Genomic DNA, 17186 nt, shown 5'->3' on the forward strand with positions numbered 1-17186 from the left:
ATCACTTAACCACAGACATTCATAGGGAGACGCTGCGATGAAACAGACTGCCATAACTATATTAAACTAAAATTGGATTTGTCATTTGTGCAACGAGCCACATCCACTCTACACACAAACGGTGGCATCCCATAAACAATGATTGGCATGCAAATCACACACGCACATAAACACACACACACACCACGCACTCACGCACCACAACCACACACACACACTACACACTCACGCACCGCAACCACACACACCTCAAATTGATTTAACCTCTGTCTATATAACCCGGGGCTCAGTCCAGATGGGCAAACTTTATTAACTGGATAACACGCTGGTTAATTGGCACTGATGAATTTAACGGAGGCCCACGGACCACAGTCCACGGTCACTTCCGATCTCAGACCAGCGAGCGTGCAAAATAGAAATGAAATGATGGGGAGGAAGGAAAGGACTGGGGGGTGGGGGTTGAAAAGTTCACCTTCCTTGGAAACAAGCAGGTCCAATTTTCCAGTGCTGCTACTGACAATTGAGGCTGCCACAATACCTTTCAAATCAGGAATCAGGAACACTTTATTTGGCATTTCACCTCATGTACTTGCGCACATGAAGTGAAATGAAATGCCGTTTCCCCCAGCCCACAGCAGTACAACATACAGACAAAAACACATTCAAGAACTAGAAGAAGACACACATTCAAACTAACACATATATCCAAACCACATAAAAAAAGACACTGTCCAAGGCCAGTTGCTTGTTAAACGCCAGCCAGAATGACTGTCGGAACTGCCGGTCTGCATGGGCTAGCAGTTAGCCTAGCCTGCTCCAATTATGTGTCCTGTCAGACCGCCCTCTGTGTTTCCTCCTCGGGTGCAGCTCCAGGCAGGACCGTGGTCCTTGGGCTCACTGAATGCAGCAGACCAGGCTCCCCCAGCTGATCCAGTGCCAGCTCTTCCGGTCAGACACCCTTGACACACCTCCCCGCACTCCACACGACGACATCAAAAACACCAGTCAACGCCAGGTGAGGCCGCCGCCAGACCACCCTCGGTGTTATCGGAACTGCCGGTCTGCATGGGCTAGCAGTTAGCTTAGCCTGCCCTGCTTCTGCCTCCTTGGGTGCAGCTCCGGGCAAGGCCGCGGTCCCTGGGCCCACAGTGCAGCAGACCAAGCTCTCCTAGCCAATCCAGCACCAGCTCTACCAGCCAACAAACGAAGACAAAAATTTAGACGCAGATGTGGACAAAGACACTGCATGGACGGTACTGGGTGAGGCTGCCGCGAATGTGAATTCGCACAGCCATCTTCCCACACTGGAGATTTACCTTGGTTCACACATTCCTCTCCAGCCGTTGCGTCATCTCATTTACTTTGGTTAATCACAAAGCATGAACGTAATGAGCAACACCCCCTCTGGACCAAAGCATGTCTATCAACGCACTCAATGAAGAAACTGCAAAACAAGTGGCACATCTTATCTTCTGTATTTTCTGAATAATTAGAGACACCAAATATAATATGTTTTAAAGAATTATTCCTGTTTTTTACAACCTGGATCCTATTTTTGGTAGTTTTTGCCATTGTGCATATCAGTTATGATCTCATTTACTCACTGGCTTCATTTTTGGCATTTTGGACATGGGACCACCGCTGGACTCAGCTTTACAACGGTGTCTTCTGGGGCAACTGAACAGGAGTGTCAGACATTTTTCAACAAGTCCAATCTGACCCAATTATCTAAACCATGTATTTGGAAGCGAAAACCAAAGTGCAAGTTAAAAGCTGTTATCTGGAATGTCAATATCATCAATGGTGGATGACATTGTTTATCTACTTCCTTGTTCAACCTGCAGGAATGAGCAGCCTATACTTACCGTAGGTAGTAGAAACCATCCATAAACTAGCCGGCCAGCACCATAGAGAAGTCATAGACCCAGGGTCAGTGAACTTTTGGGTGTCCCGTGTCACTTGGGAAAAAAAATTAAGTGCCAGTTCACTTTCATAATGAGCATTTATCCATCCATTATCCGAACTGCTTATCCTGCTCTCAGCAATGTTGGAGCCTATCCCAGCAGTCATTGGGCGGCAGGTGGGGAGACACCCTAGACGGGCCGCCAGGCCATCACACAGGGCCCACACACACACACACACATTCATACCTAGGGGCAATTTAGTACAGCCGAGTCACCTGACCTACATGTCTTTGGACTGTGGGAGGAAACCGGAGCACCCGGAGGAAACCCACGACGCGAGGAGAACATGCAAACTCCACACAGAGGACGACCCCCAAGGTTGGACTATTCCGGGGCTCGAACCCAGGACCGTCTAGATTCCAAAAGAGCCGCGCTCTACACACACACACACCCACAAATGTATGAAAATTAAGAGGGCATAAAAGAAATGTAATTCAATCTTACAAATTTAGTGTGACTCGTTTGTCACAACATCTGGTAACCACTGCTAGACGTAGACCGTCATTTACATCCACACAATGGTCAAGACGCTGGATACCGACGCATCTTTCAATGCAGGAGTTTGCTGGTGTCTTACGTTTTCAGCCATGTCTGTAATGCACCTTGTATCAGTCGAAATGGGGAAATGTACCTTCAAAACATACTTGGCAACGTCACCAGGCAGCGCCTTGTATTCTTTGAGTTGCGTGGCACACACGCCGCGAATGGACGCACGTTATTTAGCTCGTTTTTGTTCTTGCCTCTCAGCTCAACCGTAACGTTTTGGTTACGCACGGCCTCTTCTGTCCATGGTACAACCGGGCTTGGTACGGCTGCTGTGATAAATAGTCAATAAACGATGAGCATTTGTGAAATCCCAGCTCTTGTGTGGATGTGAGCTTTTGCCTTCGTCCTCCGCTGCCTCAGCCAAGACACACGGACCTAAATCGCGCCATTTGTAAACGGACACACGGTCTAGAACAGTGGTTCTCAACCTTTTTGGGGTCCTGGACCCCCTGCGTATTTTTGATCTACCCTGAGGACCCCTCCCTGATCTTGGGGGAGGGGGGTTGCAATTTGATAGAAACAGTAGAAACTGCATTTTAAATTGCATTATAGCATTTAGTCACTCTTTGGGGCAAAAATAAGAGCTTTCAGTTGTAACTTAGATATAGTTAACAAAACAGAATTCTTATGCAGCAACTTTCAGATATATGTAGCAAAACAGAATATGTATTCAGCAACTTTCATATATATGTAACAACAGAATTTTTATGCAGTAACTTTTAACAATGCAAACGGGAGCGAGATCTCTTATTAAAATACAATAAATTACACTTGTGAAACAGATGTAATTAGAGAAAAAAGTCGTTACCCTTTATAGTTTAGGTAGATAAAGGTCTCAGTCACATTTGAGTAAAATAATCCTATTTCTATAAATGTCATAGGATCTTTTTTTTAAAAGATATTTTATTTTTCACGGACCCCTTGCAATTACACCAAGGACCACTAGGGGTCCGCGGACCCCCGGTTGAGAAACACTGGTCTAGAACAGGCGCCATTTTGTGAAACGGGTATTTCTTTTACGCTGTTGATGATCGTTGCTTTGTTTGGTAACCCATCAGGACCTGCGAACTGCCGGGGAAAGCCTCCTTTATATATCAATTGTATATATCAATTGTATATATCAATTGATATATAAATTCTCCATCGGAGAACGCTCTCTGTAGCTTGGTTTTGGGCTGCTTTGCTTCCCGTACTGGGCCTCTGCCCTCTGGATAGATTCAGCTTTATCTTTGAGGCTTTTTTTCTCCTACCTTGTTTCAAAATGACGTTTTACACTTGAAGGCGAAATAAATCCGAATTCGTTCATCCAAGACGGCCGAAAGAGGCGAATATTAGGCGATTTTGCTTCTGCCATCGTCACCTGTTCAAGCGAAAAGGAAACCTAGCTAGCTATGCTAGGTTGCCACTTCCGCTGTAATGCCGGGCTCGCGGGCAGATCAGAGGGAGGGGAGGAGGGGGACGATCGACTACGTCATTCGTGTGCGCTCTCTTGCTGTCAAAAACAATGGCGTATACTTTGAGACTAATTAATTATGTCGGTATTATTTTAAATCGAATTGTTCGTTTAGTTCACTGTTAGGCTACATATATCATATTAAAATGTTTCCCCCCCAAAAGATATTGTAGCGAATTCGGGGGGGGGGGGCCAGCTATGGACGCCGGATCCGGGACGCGAACCCGTGGCTCCCGCACCGCAAGTGACTGCGTTAACCAGTCGACTAAAGCAGTGTTTCTCAACCGGGGGTCCGCGGACCCCTAGTGGTCCGTGGTGTAATTGCAAGGGGTCCGTGAAAATAAAATATCTTTAAAAAAAAGATCCTATGACATTTATAGAAATAGGATTATTTTACTCAAATGTGACTGAGACCTTTATCTACCTAAACTATAAAGGGTAACAGGATTTTTTTCTCTAATTACATCTGTTTCACAAGTGTAATTTATTGTATTTTAATAAGAGATCTCGCTCCCGTTTGCATTGTTAAAAGTTACTGCATAAAAATTCTGTTGTTACATATATCTGAAAGTTACTGAATACATATTCTGTTTTGTTACATATATCTGAAAGTTACTGAATACATATTCTGTTTTGTTACATATATCTGAAAGTTACTGAATACATATTCTGTTTTGTTACATATATCTGAAAGTTACTGAATACATATTCTGTGTTGTTACATATATCTGAAAGTTACTGCATAAGAATTCTGTTTTGTTAACTATATCTAAGTTACAACTGAAAGCTCTTATTTTTGCCCCAAAGAGTGAATAAATGCTATAATGCAATTTAAAATGCAGTTTCTACTGTTTCTATCAAATTGCAACCCCCTCCCCCAAGATCAGGTGGAGGGGTCCTCAGGGTAGATCAAAAATACGCAGGGGGTCCAGGACCCCAAAAAGGTTGAGAACCACTGGACTAAAGGCTCCGATCCGTTAGCCAAGGTGTCTACTTATCCACGCACATTACACTACCCCCCTGCTTCGGGAAGTGCATCCCCACGCTTAAGCATATCAGCTCCTTCACGCCGCTGGGCGCCTACGTTTGCGACGGCCTTACGGCCTTCACCATCCCACTTCTGACACCAATGTAGCGAATTCGGGAGGCAACCACAGGAACTGCCACGGCCAGGACGCGAACCCGTAACGGCCGCACCGCGGGAGACATTGCTAACCGCTCGACTAAAGGGTCCAATCCATTAGGGCCAACGTGTCTAGTTATCCATGCACGTTACAATAAGTTTTATTGGACTGCTCCACGTGCCCGTGTTAATGGCCTCGCGTGCCATCGTGGCCACGCGTGTCAAGGGTTGCCGACCCTGTATAGATGGACAGGGGTGTAGCACAAAATTCTGGGCCCAATACATAAGCAGTCTCTGTGGGACACCTTTCCTCATTTGTCTCTCACGCATCACTTTTTTGAGTTCTAGCATACTCTATATTATTTACAACCACAGTACATTAATCTATTTTAACCAAACCCCAACCCAACTATCTTGCAGTGACTGAAAAAAATGCATAGTATCCCTTCAAACTTTGATGCATCTTAGGGTACTGACGCTGACTGACTGCATGTGCTACAGAACTGGCTAGCTAGCTAACTCATAGCTAGCTGCTACCTTGTTGTGGTAGTGGGAGTTAGCTAGCCATCTTTCTTCTGGAAGAAATTACTCAACAGTTGTTTTCCCTCATTTTGCCTTCTCTCTCATTTTCTTTTTTTTTTCTTTTCTGGAACCCAGATCTTGCTTTCTTTGGGAAAGACATGACTCTGTGCTTGTATCAGCAGTCACTCGCAACAGGACTAGATGAGCTGCATTGAGAGATGCTCGTGAGGGGCGGACTCAACCATTTTGCACGTTTTGTAAGGGGTGAGAGGGGCCTGCGAGAGCCTCCACTATTTTCTTTAAGTCCCTCAACTGATGTATTGAGTCAATTTTAACTGAAGTTATGACACTAATTAGTTAGAAATAAAAATTTGCAAACCAAAACAAACTTTTAATTCCACGCTTTTCGAGGGCCCCCCTCACTTCTGGGACCTAGAAGCCCCCCCCCCCACTACGATGCCGCTGTAGACGGACAATCATGGACACAGTCTGAGAAACTAGGGGGGGGGGGTTGTTTAAAGGACAGGCTCAACACTCCTGTTCACTTGTCCCATGTACTGAACCATCTTACTAAAATGGAAGGAATCCACTAGAACTGGAAGTGGGGGGCTCGGGGGCCCCCCCAGTAATGGCAGGTGGCTGTGTAACATCTTAGACCCAACAGTATGCCTAACTTTTTCTAATGTACAAAAGCAAAAAAATAAATAAATAAAATAAAACATATCTTTATTTTAAACAGTGGGCTAGGGCTGCGTGGAATGTACATGTTTAATAATAAAGTGAGTAAACACTCCATTCCAAATCTGCTACACACGCACCTTACAAACAAAACAATGGCATCATACTGTAGCGACCGGTGGAGGCGGTCGCTCTGACTGTCGGTGGGAGCGCAATGGCTAAAGGGACTGTTAATGTTAGATTTAACATTGTGGGGTTTTGTTAACTTTCTATTGATTTTTGAACCAGTGTTGCATACAAAACAATGTTGTGTATAGAAAATGTCCAATTGAACTGGTTTCATACATATATAAACAGAACCTATTCGAGTGGGGTATACAAACAGTAATCAATCCTTATTCCAATTAATTCTTAAGCAACCTTCATATACCCATAAGCCCAACAATTCCTCCCACCCAATCCCACCCATTTCTTACAAGAGGAAAACACCAAGTGAAAGGCAACTAGGTGCACTCATTGTACCCATTAACCCAATAACACTTCAGACCCAAATTCTTCACACTGGCTATTTAAAAAAAAAACTAAGGGGGAGAAAACTAAATTATTTTCATACTCACACACACACACGCAAAAAAGGGGGTGAGGCATCTAGTTGTCATCTGGGTGAATTGTAGCCATGTTCAAATACTTGATAAAGGGCTTCCAGGTCATGTCAAAGGATTTACTGTTGTTTTTTTTTCAAGTTTAATGTGAGCTAGTATCTCCTTGAGCCAGCTACTGTGTGAGGGGGGAAGGACACATTTCCACTTAAACAAAATGAGGCGCCTAGCTAAAAGAGTTGTAAAGGTCAAGAACCGCTGTTTTATCAAAGACAAATTGGGTGCTGTAGATGGTGTGACTCCAGATAGAGCTGTAAGAGGTTCAGGCTTAAGGTTCATACCAAATACTGTCCCAAATTGTTAAAAACTTGACACCAGAAATCTGTTAGTTTTGGACAGGACCAAAACACGTGAGTATGGTTTGCAGGGGATTGTTTGCACCTGTTACAAGTATCATTGGTAACTGGGTAGATTTTTACCAGTCGGGCATTGGTGTAGTGTACTCTGAAAAGAACCTTACTCTGGAGTAGACCATGCCTAACACACATAGAAGCTGAGTGGATCACATCGAGAATATGGTCCCACTGGTTGTCAGGTACTGACACACCAATTTCCTGTTCCCAAATCTCCTTCAGATGGGCAGCTGGATCAGGGTTAAGGGAGTCAATTGAGCCATAAATTATGGAAACGGAGCGTTTCTGTGCAGGGTCCAGAGTAAGAAGGGAGTCAATAGCAGAACCAGGAGGGTGATTAGGGAAATGGGGGGAATTGGTTTTAATGAAGTGTCTAACTTGAAGGAAGCGAAAGAAGTGGGATTTAGGCAGGTCAAACCTGGTTGAGAGCTCTGTGAAATCAGTGAAGCTTCCTTCCTTATAGAAATCTTTGATATTAAGTAAGCCCTTGTCACACCAAATGGGAAAAATGGGGATTGGAGGAAGAAGGTGGGAATAAATGGTTTTTGAAGACTGGTGCTAAAGTAGAGGGTTTGTCCAGTTTGAAATGCTTAAGGAATTGTATCCATATCTTAACTGAGTTGGTAACGACTGGATTTTGGGAAATATTATGAATTTTAAGGGGGAGATGTGCAGTAATGACAGGCTGGAGGGACAGCTTGGAAGACAGTAGCTTCATTTGGGCCCATAAGGGACGTGTCACATTGCATGCCCAGTAATACTGAATAAAATTGGGCAGTGCCAGACCACCTGACTTTCTGAGGAGTTGTAGAATAGCTTTTTTAATGCGTGGCAGTTTATTAACCCATAAGAATGAGGGCACCATCTGATCAAGTTGATGAAAGAAATACTTTTTCATAAAAATTGGAATGTGTTGAAATATGTATAGGAATTTGGGGAGGATCAACATCTTTATAAGGTTGACACGGACAATTAAGGACAAAGGGAGAGAGGACCAGCGAATTATGTCAAGTTTACATTTATCGACAATGGTTTGAAAGTTTTTGGTGAAAAGGTCATTAAATGAGGTGGTGATAAACACTCCGAAGTTTTTAAAGCCTTCAGAGACTACTCTGAAGCCTTCAGAGACTACTCTGAATGGGAGGACAGACTGTGGAATTTTCTTGGACAAAGCGTTGATGAGGAGGAGTTCACTTTTCTGGAAATGAATTAAAATGTCTGTGACAACTGGGAGGGATGAAACTGGGTTGGAGGCATATAAAAGCAGATCGTCTGCATATAAGGACAGTTTGTAAGTGATACCCATCCTGGTGATGCCCTGAAACCTCCTCTCCTCTCAAAGCCAAATGGCTAGAGGTCCGATGGCAATAGCGAATAAGAGGGGAGAGAGAGGGCATCCCTGTCTGGTGCCACGGTGGAGAGCAAAGGGGGGAGACCTCACGCCATTGGTGAGAACACAAGCAACAGGAGCTTCATAGAGTAGTCTAATCCACACAATAAAGTCGAAGATATAACCAAACCTTTCTAAGACATGATAAAGTTATCTCCACTCAACTCTTTCGCATGCTTTTTCAGCATCTGAAGATATTACCACCTCAACAGTGTCAGGGTTGGGGAGCCAATTATAAGAGGAGCTCCTTCCGATCATAAAACTAGTTTGGTCTGTTGAAATCAAATTTGATAGGGCCTGTTGTAAACGTGAAGCTAAAACCTTTGCTAGAATCTTTTGGTTGAAGCTATGTGCCGTCATGGACAATGTCTCCCACCTGCTCCAAGACGTGCTGGTCGGGCGCAGGAGTAGTTTTAGTAATAGACTCATTCTACCAAAATGCACTACAGAGTGCCACAGTAGGTCATTCCTGCCTGTGGCCATCAAACTTAACAACTCCGCTCTCACAGTGTCAGACACTCGGAGTTAATGGTCATTGGACTGGCCCTTCCACTTGTTTTATCCTGTCGGGTTGTTTGTGCTGTTTGTTTCGTGCTGCGGTAGTGCAGTATAGATAGGGTGTTATGTGCACCATGCTTGTTTATATATTTTGTTCTTATTTCTATTTCTTGTTTTAGCTTTTATTTCTATTTGTTTCTGTTTTCTTGTATCTTGTTTTAGTTTTTTCTTACTAGAGCACGAGTGTCTGTAACAGAACCCAATTTCCCCACGGGGATGAATAAAGTATTCTGATTCTGACCGTGACTGGGACTGATGTCGCCACTTGCGACATGGGGGAGGGAGGTAGGGACTGGTTACGTTGTTGTCAGTTCTGCTCCGTTCTGGGTGGTGTGAATAAAAGAGCATTCCCGGGGTCGTGCGGTGTATGGGGCACGGGAGTTGCGATTAAAAAGAGACCTCTGCCTCTCAACTCATTCTTCCATGTTGGCTCACCACAATATTTTTCGTTTTAGTTGGCAGCACCCCTACTTAAAACATCTTCCCGCATCCCTCAATGAATCTGTATGTATTGTAGCGATCGGGGAAGACGGTGGCTGGACTGACGGCTACATGCTGGGGAAACGCAGGGGATTATGGGACTGTTGTGTTCATGTTTTAATCATTGTTTGATTAAAGTTGTGTTCATGTTTTTGATTGTTGTTGTTTGGATGTTTGACTCGGACTGGGTAATGACCATTTGACTGACGGACTGACTGACTGACTGTAGGACCATGAATGATAGGTGTATGTTCTTTAATGACCTAATTCCAGGAAGCCATTGTTCGGCAATTATTGAGGAGTTGCAGACTAAAGGTGCACTCCTGAGGTCATGCAGTGTATGGGACACAGGAGCTGCCATTCTAAAATGCATCCTTGCCTCTCCTTTCCCGTCAGTTCCATTCGGTTCTGCCTGGGCGTTAAAATTAAACAGCACTCTAGGGGTCATGTGGTGTATGGGACACGAGACTTGTGAAGAAGAGATCTGTATCTCTCCATTTTTCCACGCTGGCACACCACAGTATGCATGTCTGCATATCTGTCCTTTGATTTTCTTGACAGCCATTCATCCGCTTGATTTCATACTTGGCAGGGGTATTGTTGAGGACCCAAGGAAGAGCAGCGTTTTGAGTGTTAAATTGTTTGGATAAGTGGTTCTCGAGAAAGCTGCAAGCAGTTTGAATCACGGTTTCTGCTTCTTCACTTCCTGTGGAGTCAGTGAGCGGAAACACAAACAGCGCCACTCTGCAATTGCAACCCACATTGTGGTCGGAGGGGGATTACAGTCATAGTCCTTTGAGTGTCGATTGTGAAGCTGTTTGGATGAGCGGTTCTCGAGAATGCTGCAAGCAGCAATACAGGAAGCCAAGCAATTGGCCTGTTCCGAACAGGCACGTTTTGAATGGGCACTGTACTAGTGTACTGAGATATAAGATTCAGTAAAAACAAACAATGAACATCGTCATACCCTCCTCCATGTGGCTACCCAGAACGTTCCAGTTGGGTGGTATGTCCAGGTTGGCCATGGCCAATGCCACTCGATGGTCCATAGCCCAGCGGGAGCTCTCCTGGCCCAGACAGAAGAGACTGCTCAGCTCTTTGTGATCGGTGGAGCTCAGACAATGACCATGAGTTACCAGATGCTCTGCCATGTCCTGAGAAGAGAAATAGAATGAAAGAGGTAACATTTCTGATTACTAGTCTTAAAGCCATATAGATTCTGTATATGAGGGTTTGTTTGCCTGTTTTGTGTGTGTGTGTGTGTGTGTGTGTGTGTGTGTGTGTGTGTGTGTGTGTGTGTGTGCGTGTGTGTGTGAGCTTAAACGTGATTATTACAGGTGTGTGTGTGTCTGTGTGTGTTTTAAGGTTAGCATTTTTGTACATGACGTACACAATTATCTGTGCAGTGTATTCCAGTCATGTTTAGTGCCTACCTGAGCATCGTCTTGGATGTACTCCAATCTAGCCCCGCCCACCCAGGTGAGGGGTGTGGTTTCAGAGCACACGTAAGCCTGAACTGAGACCACCTCAGCCAGGTTATGTCCTGCGGACCGAAAAGGGGACAAAGTCACACATCACAAAGCAAGGACATATCACAAAGGTTCTTCACTTCTTTGCATAAGTACATTTATAATGATGTTTCATTATATTACATCACATTGCATTAAACTACGTTACATGACTTTACATTATGTCATATTGCATTATTACTACTTTGAAAATGAATAGACACCACTTGATGCTTTAAAAGCCCATCTATATTCCCTCATGTTTGAGTCTACCTGAGGTACCATTTGTTTGTTCTGTATTGTCCTTGCTACTTTTGTTTTGTTTTCCGTTGCCTTATTTATTGCTACTGCACAGCATTTTGTCTGCTTATTCATTGTGATACTGCACAGTGCTTTGGTCAACCCTGGTTGTTTTAAAATGTGCCCTATAAATAAACTTGACAACATTCAAGGAGACATTACATAACATTACAGTCATTTAGCCGACGCTTTTATCCAAAGCGACTTACAATAAGTGCATTTAACGTAGGAAATCAGGAGAACTACTAGTCATCAGAGGTCATAAGTGCATCTAAACAAGCATCTAAGAGCAAAACCAGTGCTAAAGTAAAAGCACAAGAAAGATTTTTTTTTTATGAGTGAATACAATAAGTGCTAAGAACAAGTAACAGGGTAGTAGTTCTTAAAGAGTTGAGTTTTCAACCTGCACCGAAAGATGGGCAGCGACTCCGCTGTCCTGAAATCAGTGGGGAGTTCATTCCACCACTGTGTGGACAGGACAGAGAAGAGTCGTGGCCGAGTCGATTGGCAGCAAGGGCCTCTGAGCGACGGGGCAACCAGGTGTCCCGAGGCAGCAGAGCGAAGTGGTCGGGTGGGGGTGTAGGGCTTTACCATGGCCTGGAGATAGGAAGGCGCTGTTCCTTTCATTGCCCTGTAGGCTAGCACCAGAGTCTTAAACTGGATGCGAGCAGCTACTGGGAGCCAGTGTAGGGACATGAGAAGGGGAGTTGTGTGGGAGAACTTAGGGAGGTTGAACACCAGACAAGCTGCAGCTTTCTGAACAAGCTCCAGAGGTCTGATGGCCGACGCCGGGGCGCCAGCAAGGAGGAAGTTGCCGTGTCCAGTCGCGAGATGACCAGAGCCTGGATGAGCACCTGTGCAATCTCGTCGGTGAGGAATGGGCGAATCCTCCTGATGTTATAGAGGAGAAATCTGCAGGAGCGAGCAACCGATGCAACGTTTTCAGTAAACGACAGTTGTCGTCCAGGATCACACCCAGATTCCTCACAGTCCGATCTGGCGTCACCACGGCACTGTCAATGGTGATGGCCAGGTCTCAGTGTGGGCAGCCTTTCCCCGCGAGGAACATCAGCGCTGTCTTGTCCAGATTGAGCTTCAGGTGATGTGTCGCCATCCACGCCGAGATTTCAGTCACGCACGCAGCAATGCGTGTCTCTACTTGTGTGTCAGAGTGAGGAAAGGACAAGATCAGCTGAGTGTCATCGGCCAAACAATGGTAAGAGAAGTCATGTGAGCGAATAACAGAACCCACGGATGTTGTGTACAGGGAGAAAAGGAGAGGACCCAGAACCGAACCCTGTGGAACGCCTGTAGTCAGTCTGCGAGGCTCCGACACAGATCCCCTCCATGTCACCTGGTAGGAGCGACCCGTCAGGTAGGTTGCAAACATTGAGAGTGCAGAGCCTGTGACACCCAGCCCCTCGTGGGTAGAGAGGAGGAACTGGTGGTTCACTGTGTCGAACGCAGCTGACAGATCCAGTAGTATCAGGACAGAGGAGAAAGAGTTTGCTCTCGCAGAGTGCAGAAATTCTGTCACTGCAAGGAGGGCCGTCTCTGTCGAGTGACCCACCCTGAACTCAGACTGGTTGGGGTCCAGGAGGTTGTTCTGGTGGAGGTACAAAGAAAGTTGGTTAAAGACAGCACATTCGAAAGTTTTGGATAGAAAGGGTAGAAGGGAAACTGGTCTGTAGTTTTTGACATCAGAGGGGTTAGGGATGGTTTCTTGGGAAGGGGGGTGACTCTAGCAGTCTTGAAGGCAGATGGAAAGCATCCTGCCTGGAGGGAGGTGTTGGTGAGGTGGGTTAGATAGGGAAAGAGTTCAGGTGCTATAGACTGAAGAAGAAGGGGGGGTCGGGTCAAGGGAGCATGTGGTGGGGCGACTGGATGTGATGAGGTTTAGAATCTTGTCGGGGGAGAGGGGAGCAAGGTGGGATAAGGTGGTACGTGGAGAGGTGAATGAGGGTGCAGAAGGTGGGATAGTGCAAGCAGCACTAACAGGGTGGTGAGAAAAGGAGGATCTGATGTCATTTACCTTCTTGTCCAGACATGAGTCATTATGGAATCACCGGTTTGTTGTGTATTATGCAATAAGTTAAATAATTTAATTATATATAATTTATATAATTAACCAAGTCTCTGAATTCTGGATGATCTGAATCAGTCTGGCTTTAAGCAGGGTCACTCTACCGAGACTGCACTCCTGTCGGTAATGGAAACACTGCATTTGGCTAGAGCTGCCGGTCAGTCCTCAGCTTTATTGCTGCTAGATCTGTTAGCTGCCTTTGACACGGTTAACCACCAAATCCTCCTATCCACACTCACTGAGCTTGGTATCTCAGGATCTGCCCTCCGCTGGTTCATGTCCTACCTCTTGGGGAGAGCTTTTAGAGTATCTTGGAGAAGTGTCCAAACAGTACAGCTTATTCACAGGGGTGCCTCAAGGGTCAGGGCTCGGTCCCCTTCTCCTCTTAATATACATCACCTCACTTGGAACAATCATACGCTTTCATGGTTTCTCATACCACTGCTATGTGGATGATACCCAGCTCTTCCTATCATTCCCACCAGATGACCTCACAGTCTCGGGACGGATATCGTCATGCCTTGCTGATATCGCAGCATGGATGAAAGAATGCCACCTTCAGCTTAACCTATCTAAGACTGAGCTCCTTGTCATCCCAGCCAGTCCATCCTTACAACAACAGATCAATATCCAGCTCGGATCAACCCAACTCATGCCCACAATGTCTGCCCAAAACCTGGATGTCATGATTGATGACCAACTAACCTTTAAGGTTCACGTGGTCTCGATTGCTCGGTCGTGCCGATTTGCCCTGTACAACATCAGGAATATTAGACCCTTCCTGTCTGAGCATGCAGCACAACTCCTGGTACAGGCTCTTGTAATATCACGCGTTGACTACTGCCACTCCTTACTGGCAGGTCTCCCTGCATACACTTTCAACCCTCTGCAAATGATCCAGAACGCAGCAGCGCATCTGGTCTTAAACCAACCCAAAATGGCAAGTCACTCCATTGTTCATATCCCTCCACTGGCTTCCAGTAGCTGCCCGCATCAAATTAAAAACCTTGAAGCTCACTTACAAAACAGCAACTAAAACGGCTCCCGCCTACTTGAACTCCCTCATTCGGGTCTACACTCAGTCCCACTCACTATGCTCTGCCAATGAAAGGTACCTGGCACTTCCACCACAACAGGGCCCAAAGTCACTAGCCAGATTGTTCTGTAGTTCCCCGGTGGTGGAACAAGTTACCCAACTCTATTCGATTCGCTGAGTCCCTCACCATCTTTAAGATAAAGCTGAAGACCCAGCTCTTTCACAAACACCTCCACACCTGATGGTATTAATAGAAATAATAAAAAAAAAAATTTCTACGCACCCTATGCATTGCCTTTGTGCACTGCCTGTTGACACCTATGTCCTATCGGATTTGATCTTAGTTTTTTGGCACTTGCTTACGTTGTTGTCCCCTGACTAGATTCTTGCTTGTGTTGTATTAACTCTCAGATGAACGTCACTTTGGATAAAAGTGTCTGCTAAATAAAATTGTAACACTGTAGCTGTAAATATAAATGCAATGAGAAATATAAAATTGTGAGAAAACACCTTTCAGCAGCTGAATCACTGTGCTACGCCCTGTGGGCCCAGGGACCACAGCCCTGCCTGGAGCTGTGCCCGAAGAGGAAACACCAAGGGCGGTCTGACAGGACACGGAAGTGGGGAAGGCTAAGCTAACTGCCAGCCATGCAGACCGGCAGTTACAACAGTCATCCTGGCTGGCGTTCATTCAGCTGGAGAGTGATTTTTTTTGTTGTTGTTTAGTTTAGATATATGTGTTAGTTTGGATATATGTGTTCTTGTAGTTCTTGTATTTTTTGGATATTTGTTTTTGTATTTGTGTTGTACTGCTGTGGGGGCTGGGAGAAACGTATCTTTTAATGTGCGCAAGTGCATGAAATGAAACGACAAATAAAGTGTTTCTGATTCTGAAACTGTCGATGAGGTGGGTGTTGTTTTATTATTTATAGGGCGAAGTTGGTTTCCATACAGAGAGCTGATTGTGAACAGACAATTTGTGTGTGTGAGTCATTTTCTGAAGTCCCATTCTGTCAGAAGTTAAAGGGCCTACCCAGCAGCTGGTTTTAGTGAAACTCCTCTATAAATGTTCAAATAATGCATCAGTTGTGTGCATTGTGTCTCGGAGGGTATATTCACTAATGTTCACCGTACATCTATAACGGATGTAAGCGAATCTGAGTATCCTGTGGGAAGGAATATAACTTTATTCATTGATCAGCACACAAGAATCAGAATCACAGAGTGAATGATGGGTTATTGACTAGCGGTAATAGATGGTAATCGGAAAAAACAATCAAATTGTGAATAGCCGGGGCGTCTGGGTGGCGTAGCAGTCTATTCTGTTGCCTACCAACACGGGGATCGCCAGTTCGAATCCTCGTGTTACCTCCGGCTTGGTCGGGCGTCCCTATAGACACAATTGGCCGTGTCTGCAGGTGACAAGCCGAACGTGGGTATGTGTCCTGGTCGTTGCACTAGCACCTTCTCTGGTCAGTCGGGGCGCCTGTTCGGGCGGGCGGGGGAACTGGGGGGAATAGCGTGATCATCCCACGTGCTACGTCCCCCTGGCGAAACCCCTCACTGTCAGGTGAAAAGAAGCGGCTGGTGACTCCACATGTATCGGAGGAGGCATGTGGTAGTCTGCAGCCCTCCCCAGATCGGCAGAGGGGTGGAGCAGCGACCGGGATGGCTCAGAAGAGTGGGGTGATTGGCCAGATACAATTGGAGAGAAAAAGGGGGTAAAAAAATTCACAAAAAAAAAAAAGAAGAAGACAAAATTGTGAATAGCTTACGTGTATATTCAAGGGATATGGTGTTCAAGCATATTATGGTGGAAATTAGATCCGTTTTTTTCCTCTGTAATGGTTTATTCCATTTTCTAAAAGTGGGTGGTTGTTGGTAATATTTGGATTTGGTTCTCATTTTTCGAAGGCTTTAGAAGTCCTTAGTCAATTAAATGTTTAATTGTGAGTGTAGAAATTATAACACATGCACAAATGCGCAAGGTTTCCATATGACCGCCCAACTACACACACACAAACGTGCAGACAAACAGACCTGGGACAATGAAACAAAGCATGACGTCCCTCACAGCCCGGATAACATGGACCAGCGTGGATCCCTCCAGCACAACGTAGACCTCGGCATCCTCTGGCATCGAGTCTAGACCTTCCTGCAATGCAAATACCTTTGCCTGGCCCTGAAAAGAAGGACAGGTGAGAGCAGGTGAGAGAGGGCAGAGAGCAAGAGAAGCAAGAGCAGAGTCTCCCTGTACAGCGCTCTAACATCTCTAATGGAGTAGTGCTGTGCACCAAATCCCTTGACAGAATTCATTTTGTCAGAACCGTAAGACTGCTTGACTCAATAAAACTAGGAATGTCTCAGTGACCACAGCAGAGATCTGCCCTGATCCAGCCGGTCCGGAGCACTTTAGATCGCTGATCTGAGAGGGAGAAAAGTCAAATCTGAGAAAAAAAATACGCCTAATGCCAAGTCTGGGATTCTCAGAAAAATTGAGGCCTTTTGAAAGTCAGCTGCAGATGTGACAACA

The 17186-nt window shown here is 45.3% G+C and overlaps 1 protein-coding gene across 1 annotated transcript; it reads right to left on the minus strand.

Moving 5' to 3' along the window:
* Positions 1–1766: 1766 nt before the first annotated feature.
* Positions 1767–16969, minus strand: LOC130112852 (A-kinase anchor protein 13). Its single transcript, XM_056280369.1, has 6 exons — positions 16922–16969; positions 16694–16835; positions 11160–11269; positions 10694–10880; positions 1868–1958; positions 1767–1773 (listed from the first exon to the last, which is right to left on the minus strand). The coding sequence occupies exons 1-6, from the start codon at positions 16967–16969 to the stop codon at positions 1767–1769; spliced, it is 585 nt and encodes a 194-aa protein (XP_056136344.1).
* Positions 16970–17186: the final 217 nt, after the last annotated feature.

Source organism: Lampris incognitus, chromosome 1 (genome assembly GCF_029633865.1).
Source record: "Lampris incognitus isolate fLamInc1 chromosome 1, fLamInc1.hap2, whole genome shotgun sequence".
NCBI lineage: Eukaryota > Metazoa > Chordata > Actinopteri > Lampriformes > Lampridae > Lampris > Lampris incognitus.

What these genes read in the sequence shown, in the direction of transcription:
- LOC130112852 (XM_056280369.1), bottom strand. Translation starts at nt 16,969, where the DNA reads ATGAATTCTGTCAAGGGATTTGGTGCACAGCACTACTCCATTAGAGAT. An exon ending in AGCACTACTCCATTAGAGAT is followed by an intron (nt 16,836 to 16,921) that starts GTTAGAGCGCTG and finishes CCTTCTTTTCAG; the next exon opens with GGCCAGGCAAAGGTATTTGC. An exon ending in GCTTTGTTTCATTGTCCCAG is followed by an intron (nt 11,270 to 16,693) that starts GTCTGTTTGTCT and finishes TTCGGTCCGCAG; the next exon opens with GACATAACCTGGCTGAGGTG.